The 9,586-nt window shown below is 39.3% G+C and overlaps 1 protein-coding gene across 2 annotated transcripts in view; it reads left to right on the top strand.

Annotated features, from left to right (window-relative positions):
* Positions 1-1,697: 1,697 nt before the first annotated feature.
* The window catches only part of LOC107082989 (protein argonaute-3), a 35,035-nt gene continuing 27,146 nt past the window's right edge, over positions 1,698-9,586 (top strand). For both annotated transcript variants that reach the window (XM_015371916.1, XM_015371915.1), the window contains exon 1: positions 1,698-2,477. In XM_015371916.1, the coding sequence (XP_015227402.1) occupies positions 2,459-2,477 (19 nt within the window). In that variant the 5' untranslated portion in view covers positions 1,698-2,458. The remainder of the gene's footprint in view (positions 2,478-9,586) is intronic.

The raw sequence follows: 9,586 nt of genomic DNA, 5'->3' as shown, positions 1-9,586 counted from the left end.
TCCTTCATTGTGTCCAAGGTGATTTGTATATATAAATAGATAATATTTACATGTTATATTTTGGCCCAACACACACGAGGCCTTTTAACACTTGAGGCCAGTGTTTTACTGCTTGTTCTGTATTGGAAAAAATACCAGTCTGGGGATATTTCCTGGTCACTATTAAAATCAGATGCAGTTCTTTACTTACTGAAGCCACAAAAGCACCTTGCAAAGGGGAGACACAAAAAATTCAGTCACCCTAGAAATGTATCGTGGACACAGGAGAGTCCATTCCTCTCCAAACAGCCTCACGGTCTGACAAAGCAATATAGAAGCCACTGATCAAGAACAGTCCTTCTCATAGCACTTCCCAATAGATATGAATGAAATGACATGGAAGCATATTATTTGGCTCTGTGTGTGATAGTATCGCAACTCTGTTGGGGAGGGTTATTTTTTAATGGAAATAAAATTTGTTTTTTTAATTTTTTTGTGGTTTTCTGTCTTAATTTTAGACTGATTTATTGTCAAATTGTTTTCTCAGAATGGATTCGCTCAGCAATTTATTAGAAAGGCAACAGGTGCCTTAAAACGAAGTAGATAGCTGTACTCACTTTGGACTTGATGCTGTAGTCCAACACCGGGCAACGCTCTTCTATAGACTCTTTAAATATTGTTTTCTTCATGAACTACAGAATTAAGAGAAGTTTTCAATTTAATTTAGTTTATTTATATAGCGCCAATTCACAAGACATCATCTCAAGGCACTTTACAGTTCACCAGATCATACAGTCAGGTTGATTCAAAGTTTTCTAAGGAAAACCAGTTGATTGCATCGACTCATTGACTCGAATGCAATCCCTTACACTAAGCATGCCTGTAGTGACCGTGGAGAGGAAAAACTCCCTTTTAACAGGAAGAAACCTCAAGCAGAACCAGGCTCAGTGTGAGCGGCCATCTGCCGAGGCCAACTGCGGTTCAAGGAGACAGAAGCAGTGATACAAAAAGCAACTGTAAAAGGCGGCCCTGTCCAGGAAACACACAGCCAGGCAGACGAGCCAACCCACATGCCAGAGGACGAAGAAAGCACATCCAGCCAGTCACAGTCAAAGAAACAGGACTACACCAGAAAAACATGAACAGATGAGGCAAATTTACAATGAAAAAAAGCAGAGAACATAACGTTAGAGATTGAACTAATAGATTCTGAAGAGTGGGAGAATAGAGATAGAATGATGAAAAAGGGGTCCCTATGTTCTCCAGAAGTCTAAGCCTATAGCAGCATAACTATAGAGATAGCTCAGGACAACATGAGCCACTATAACTATAAGCTATAATGTATTAAAAAAATCAGATCTTTACATTAGGGCTTTAAAGTATCTGCTCAATCCATTATTCACTGCTTGTTTATTATATTGAAGGGGATTTGCTTTACAATCTTTCAAAGCTTTAACTATAACTTTAAATAAATCCTTATAATTACATTTGAAAAAAAATGCACATTTAAAAACTAATCTTTTTTTCTTGAACAAAAGACATTGATTTACATTTTAAAGTAGGAATCTCCACTCTTCTTTCTTACAAAAAATAAAATAAAATAACAGTTATATTTAAAAAGTAATCTGATGTATTCAGAAACGTGGGGTTTCCTCGCGCTGAAGGCGGGGCCGGATTGTGACGTGAGCCCTCCTCTTCCTGTCGGTGTCAGAGAGCCAACTTCACCATATTTAGCTGCTCGCCGAAGCCTCTCGGAGTTCTCCTGTCAACCAGCCTGGGAATCCTGACGCTCATCGGCGAACACACCGCGGGACTGACAGCCGACTTTTACAGCTTGGACACAACTTACTGACGTCAGCGGAAGACGGAGCACGGCGAAAAGCGACCTGCCTGAAACAGCTGTTTTAATGGGATAAAAAAAAGTGTACGTCGCCTGTCAGAATTCCAACTATCAGCCGTGCTAGCCTGCTAGCTGCTTATTTTAGCTGGTCAAACGGCTCCCTTTCCCCGTTGTCAAAATATTTATGTCATCTCTACGGACCGCCATACATCGGCAGGGATTTATGTGGACTTCATGACCCCGCTGTGATGATCTCCTGACAGCTCCTCTCTTCCCTTCCAACCACTTTATACGAAAGCCAGGCTAGCGAGCTGACTGGGCTAACTAGCTCACAGCAGCCAGTAGCTTTAGCCTTGGCAGCGGAGTATCAGTTTATCTGTCGACGTGCGAAAAAAGGTGGTTTGTGGAGAAAAAACGAAAAGTATCGGCTGGTGAAACGTCCATAGAGGAAGGAAGGGAGGGTTGCCTTTTCAAAGTAGGAGAGGAGGGGGTGTCTGGTGGGTGGGTGTGCTTAGGACACGCTGTTTCACAGCGGAGGCAGAGGAGCTGCACTCCCGAAGGAGACACCGGACTGAACGGAGGAGTCCCCAACGTTTGACATCTGTGATCCGGGAAGCGAACCGGGCAGAGACCTCATGAATGGAAATCGGAACTACAGGTAATAAAGCCTGCATTTTATATGTTCTCAATCGGTTCACAGATGGGTTACAGGTGATAGATCCGCGAAACCATGGCAGGTTTCTGAATATATCATCGCCAAGACATGACTGGGAGTAAGAGGAAATATTAGTCATGTTTAGGTTTCAGGGGTAAATTTTACAGCGAATTTCGTTGGTTGTACTGAGGAGATGGTTCTGTTCCATTTCCATCATCAGTCAGGTGTGGGCTTCAATGCTGGTCATCTCTGAACATGTGACCCCGGCTGAACTCTGACCTCTACATATTTAGCCTGTCCCTTTAAGCCCAACATCTGTAATATGGTACACATACTTGGTGCCCAGAATTTAGTGAACAGATCTAAAGTGAGGTTCAGACTCTGGTAAAAGGTCAATATCTGAGGTAAATAAGACAAAAAAACAAAGTGAAAAACAGACAGTAAAACAACTTGAATGATGCCCACAACATTAATTTCAGGCAGCTGAAGTTGTTTTGTTGCTCAAATTATTGGTTTATTTCTGTCCTATACTTTTACATGGAAATCAAAGGAAAAAATGTGACCTTAAATAACCCCCCCTTTTTTTTTTGGCAAAAAAATCTTCAACTGATTACCTTTGATTTAAAATGTTACCTTTTTTTAATGGAAATTAATTAAAGTTATTTTATGTATAGCAATCCATATATTCTATAATAAGCACCATGGGATATTGTCATAAATGTAATTGTTTTTAAAACACTCCTTTTAGGTAAAACAAGACACTTTAGTCCAACTAAAACATAAATAATAGCCCCAGGCTGTGACTTTAGCAGGAATAGATGCAAATTTGGAGCAAATTATATCCTTTATTTATTTTAAATTTATATCATTTACTGATTTTGAGTTTAGATAATTTCTAACAACCAGAAATGTAAGATCAAAATGGACTAATGCCAGTTAAAAAATGTATCTTATTTTTAAAAATAACATAAAATTAAATTGTCTAGAGGTGTTTTAAATGAAATTTCTTTTTGTTTACACCCCTGTATACAAAATGAGGAAATAAATCTGTCTAAGTTTAATTATTTTTGGTATTGTTATCTTATGGGGGTGAATCCATCATATCAGAGCTTATACAAAGCTTGGATCAAATAAAATGTAACTGCTTTAGCTCATTTATTAACTGGTTACAAATTACCATTACATTTCTTTGACATTTGCTGACTATTCCTTTAACCTTTGTTAAAGATAAATTGAAATATTCTCAGCCTTTCATTGCTTCTATTAATTTCTAAATCTTATTTCTAAATGTGTTTAGATCATTTCTTTTTTTGCGTCCCCCCTCCTCCTCCACATTGATCCCAGTGGCAGTTAAACAGCCTTGAACCACCTGTCTTTGTCTCCATTGTAACGGAAGCTTTCCTCTTAGGTGACCATAAACTCAATGCCTGGTTCTCTTGATTAGTCACTGATACATGATACTGAAGTTGGTCCGTTGCCCGCTCCCACCTCATTCAAGTGGAGATCCTCCACGCCGCCTATTCTCCTCCTCCTTCATTTTCCCAGCCTTAATGGCAAATGGGACTGCAGGGTGTTTTCCCACCATCATGTAGAGACAGAAAAAATAGCTTTAGGGTTAATATGGCATCTTATATTGCAGTTTATTTGTTTGTGTATAAATATTTTTTTCTTTTAATCCAACTACTGACAAGCATATAAATCTTGCAAGTCTACTTGAAAATGATTGTTTGGGAAAATAAAATCCAATATCCTTAGTAACTCCTGCTATCGTAGTTTAGTAGCCCAGCTCCTAAATCAGCACGGCTGCCAGGAGTGGATGTGTTTGCTCAGGGCTCTCTGAGAACACAGCACATGGAGTTCCATAGAACACGCTGCTATCTGGCTTTATATAGTGTGTTAAAAGTCTTGATGCTTTCACTTTGAAATACATTAGTGCATTAGTAGAGATTAGAGCTGCTGCTCTATCTTTTCTAGTCTGTCTTGATAAATTGTGTTCCTGTTGTTGATTGGCAACCCTGCATCGCTGCGTTGTACTTGCTGACTTCGGAGACCTGTGCTTGGGTGAATGATTAAAAGGGGCCCCTCCATTGGTCAGTCTGTGGCCGAAAGAGAGAGCGGTGTGAGAAAATGCTAATTGATCACTTAGCCTGTTTCCTCTTTTGCCTTGGCATGGGTCTGACCAGACCATGGGAATCGTCGCACTCAAGAGCTTAGTACCAAGGTCAATAGAAATGAAAGGTGCTTTAGAAAGTGAATTGCATTTAACAGTATGCCTATACATGGCATGTCAGCTGGTGAGCATCATTTTGTGATCATGGCATGAAGAAGAGGAAAATGTAGGTCCATTGTTAAAGTCCTCACTCACATTTAATGCGCTAGATGGATGTTTTGGATATATATCGGAAGCTGGTTTTATTCATCAAATCGTTTTGCTTTTTTTTAATCTCCAACTGATTACAAAACAATGTAATCTACAAAAAAATGATATGCTATAATACATTTCTTGTTTTTTGTCTAGTGTGCTTTTTTGTTTTAGTCAGTTTGTTTTGTGCGTAGCAGCATTAAATCAAAACTTTCAAAGTTAATATGGAAACCATCTCATTTTATGGTGTCGTCGGTGTATTGGGCAGCAGTTTACTGGAAGAATGATGAGACTTTCAGAGAACAGCTGGTGGTGGTTTATGGGGGGGGGTCCCACCTGTCACATTGCACTCAGGTGGGATCTGAGTTGGCTTCAGATTAATCGGTTTGGTCGTAACTAGACCCCTGGTTGAGCTGGGATTTGTATTAAACTTAGAATAGTAACTAGAGTGTTTTTCTATCATTAAGGTATTCAGTAAAAGTCTGAAATAACATATGGGTAGATGTTATTAAACCACACTCTTTATTTTTCTGAAATGTTTTCTTTTTTTAAAGCTGCCTTTGTTCATTCCTCTTATTCCCGCTCTTTTTTGATTTATTTATTCACAGACAGTTACGACCCCCCCGAACCCTTTCTTTGCTCCTCCTTGGTTACTGCTTCTGTTTCCCTCCCTGTGCCCCAGTGGGAAACCCTGCCTTCTCTGTCACTTCTCCTTGTAGGTCGATTCTCTGTGGATTTTGCACAGACAGTAGGGCCGGCTTTGAGGCAGGGCTTAGCACTTGATTTGCAGTCCCTCCTCATAATGCTGAGTTCATTCAACCAGCCGCTTCTCAATGGGTTAGAACCCCCCCTGCTCCCTCCTTCTGCAGGCCCCGCCACCCATACGGCTAACTATTGGCATATTGTTGCTGGTTTCTATGGAGAATGCACTTTAACAGCCTTCCTGTTCACTGCTGTTCAACTTCCAAGGGTTCTAGACATCTTTCATCATTTTCTTGTTTTTTTTTGTCCCGGTCCTAAAACATAACCTAAGGGACACCAAAAATAAACATGTTTATGTTAAATTGTCAGCATTGTTTAGTTTTGTTTTTCCCACCCCAACATGGGCTGGTATGAGATTGTCAGGGTATGTTAACCTTTAGTGAACATGGCTTTGTCTGTCTTTAAAGCTTTGTTTCACAATCTTTTTTTTTAAATCAGAAAATTATTTCTGCTGTTTCTAAAATAATAGAATTGATAGAAAGATTGGTACCTGGAACAGGAGGCCTCTTTATTTAGTTTTTTTTTTTTTGTAAAGCTCATGCATGATAAAACTATTAAACAGAAACCACATCTCCTAAATGATAAAGCTCAGGAACTTAATGCTGCTGCGATTTGAGAGGATTTAAAAAAAATCAAATGGGGAAAAATAAGGGTAAGATTTTTTTGAAGGAAGAAAAACTTTTTTCATCATTTTTGTTATTAAAGCCTATGCAAAGTTAATTTCCCAAGGTAATAGCTCTCTATTGATGTTCAAAAAAAAAAAAAAAAAAAAACAGAATCATGCATTAATATGATATTAATGGTTGTCTTGTTTTAATTTTGTTTTAATTTTTTAGGAAAAATATTAATTCACAGTACTGTTTCTACATAATGCTGTAACATCATAAACTATCACTAAACAACAGTTTCCTTTGTTGTTTTATTAAAAGTTTTTTGTAGTAAAATCAGAAACAACTCAATTTTCTCTGAGGTATTAAAAGCTTTTAACACTGATATGTTGAGGATCCTGTGCCATTACAGACCTTCTGGTCAGTTTGTACTGGCAGGCTTAGTGTAAATGCAAGGCTTTGAAATATGATATCACATAAGTTATAGCGTCCAAGGATGCCCTTGCAGTTGAGATATTGCAAATATTAATACTGGCATGATAACTACAGTTCAGAATATTGCCTTAATTTGGATAATATATATTTTGTCAACCATAATGTTTCCCTGATTGTTTGTAGATAGCATTAAATTACAGATTACATTAATTAAATGCACAATTCAACATTAGTCAGCACGTTCTATCTGTTATATCCATCTGTTTGGCAGGGATAGCAAGGCTTCCTTTAAGCTGTTACTGTTCAAAACCAAATTCTGTTCTGTTTTACCTGCTCAGCAATACATTTAATTTATAATTTAATTTTATTTAAAAAAAAAACAAAAAAAACATAACAACGCAGAGGCTCTGCCACCGTCATCATGCACCTCAAAAAAATCCCGACTAAGCGTTGGACATTCGCAAACCCGCACAGACCTCAAGCGGAATTGCGCAGACAAAAAGCAGCTGTGATTGGTCCTTGGTAATAACAACAATGGATAACCACGACGAAAGGTTGATCGAGGAGGTTCGGAAGTACAACCACTTGTACGATGCCTCAGACATGTTTTCTGAAAATAAAGACTCCTGCCAGCGCCACCGAAGAGGTTCTCGTGACCATCCGCCGAAGTTCTTGCGAGTTCTCGAATAGGCTCCCCCTAGCGCTTTAGCGGGAAACTGCTGTGCATCCCTAGAAATTCCAGACCGACGTTGCAGAAGCATACCAGCAAACTGGTTCACCATCAGACCCAAGTGACATTTGATGTGTGCGGTTGCAGAAGTATAATCCGCCCTTTAGCCTACACTGCTCCCCGGGTGCCGCATAATGGCAGCCCACTGCTCTGCAAGGGGATGGCTTAAATGCAGAGGGGAATTTCTCCAGTGTGAGATCAATAAAGTTCAATTATAAATCATTATTATTTTACATATATATATATATATATATATATATATGACAAAGTGCCAGTCTGAGAGGATTCTGGTTGCTTTAGGGTCAAATATGGGACCTGCAGTTGTGGACCACACAAAATTATTCCACTGTCCAGACTGGCCAGCTCTGCTTAAGGCCGTCCACATAAAGAGGATGTCCGCCTGATGGTATGAGGCAGCCGGCTGGTGTTTATCTGTAGTCCAGAGTGACAGTTTCTCCCTTGGGTGCCAGATGCAACTCTTTCTCTCTCCTGAGGTTTATGAAGGGGGCTGAAGGGAGGAGTCTCAATCTGTGGGACATGCATCAGTCCTCCCTGCCAGCTTTCAGTCTTTCTCAGAGCCAACGCATATGTAGGTCTGGCCTCCTGTGACCGACGTTATTGTTGCTGCCTACCTAGCATTGGTCCTCTTCCTAAAGCTCAGGCCTCCCTAAGAAATACAGCACCGTATTGTGTGCGTGCTGCTGTGTTGGATTCATGTATGTGTGAGAGTGGCCGTTTGTGTATGACTGGGACGTGGCTGAGGGGGTTTGCAGTGAGTGAATGTCAGCATGCTGTTTCCCTGGATCCGGGCCCACTGTTTACAGTGGGACTGTGTTGTGTCACAAGGCAGCCGAGTGGAATGAGTTCACATTGCCGAGATGTTTCTACGTTTTTGTTTTTTTTTTCTTTTCAAGGAGAAAAGATTATTGCTGTACTATGAAGTTTATAACTGAGTTATTTGTGGAACGTTTGAGATTTTTAGTTTCCTTTATGTATTCGCAACATGTTTATCATTTATACACTTAAACCTGTCATTATACTGTTAACACGATCTGAAAGGAACTTCTTTTTTATAGCATAGTTGGTCTTAAATGGACATTTGTGTAATAGGCAGACCAGGGTCGAGTTCAACACACTCTGGTAGCCTTAGAGAACAGAAGCGTAAGAAAAGTGTGTATAACATTATACTGTGTGAAAGAAAGTGCTGCAATTGAAAGAATATCCTGGATGTCAATGTTAGAAGTTATGAAGCCATGCAAAGATCTGATTGCCAGCTGTCTCTGCAGATAAAAGCTGAAAACTGAAACTGTGCATGCAGATTGTGGTCGAGCAAAGGTTTTCCTTCTGATTTCATGTTTAAATGCACAGAAATCAAACCACTCCGAAGGATTGTAGGAGGATCAGCTCTAACCAAACTTTTGTTTATTAAGGCATGCCCTTCCTGTAATTACCCCAAAGCACACACACAACTTTTCTCTCTCTCCAAGTGGCAAGCACAAACGGTGCAGCATTTTTAGTTAAGCTCCCGATTTTTGTAAAGCCTTTAACAAAGAGTTCAGCCAGACAGGAAGAGTAAAGGTGTGCATTTGTGGTTTACCCTTCGTATTTGTTTTAGCAAACTGCAAAATGTTACGATCTAGTGGCATGGGTGTTGTTTTGTTTTTTTCTAAACAAAATGTACTTGATTTATTCTCCAACATCACAGCCAGCCTTGATGTTTCTGTAAACCTTTGGTAGGTTTATCGTCACACCTCAGTATGGTTTAATGTTCTGTGTAGGCACTCAAAACTGTCACTCGCTTTAGCATTGTTCTATAATTTGGCTTAATTGTTTACATCAAAGTACTTTCAGACCAGATATTTCTTCCTCTAATCGTTTTTTTTTATTAAAGTTTAGATCTTAGACATTTATATTTGCATCGTTTATCAAAAGCTTAGATCAGAAGGGATTTTTGCTGGTTTAAACAAGATTTCCTTTTCTCAGAGGAACAAGTTTTACTGTTTTTTTATTTTTATTTTGAAGGATCCCATTTGTTTTGTCTCTCTGCAGAAGGACTGGGGGTAATACTCTGATATCAGCCTTGTTTTGCTGAATCCAGAAAGGCTTTTTATAAACGTCCATGCTTTCTATATTTCCAACCTCTCAACCTGCTGCATACCACATGTGTATTGTTAAACTGTCCTCGGTGTTTACAGGGTAATGGATGTTTTGACTA

This window comes from Cyprinodon variegatus, unplaced genomic scaffold (assembly GCF_000732505.1).
Source record: "Cyprinodon variegatus isolate N-32 unplaced genomic scaffold, C_variegatus-1.0 Scaffold66, whole genome shotgun sequence".
NCBI lineage: Eukaryota > Metazoa > Chordata > Actinopteri > Cyprinodontiformes > Cyprinodontidae > Cyprinodon > Cyprinodon variegatus.
The sequence above is the reverse complement of the archived record's forward strand: the minus strand, read 5'-3'. Positions and strand labels throughout refer to the sequence as shown.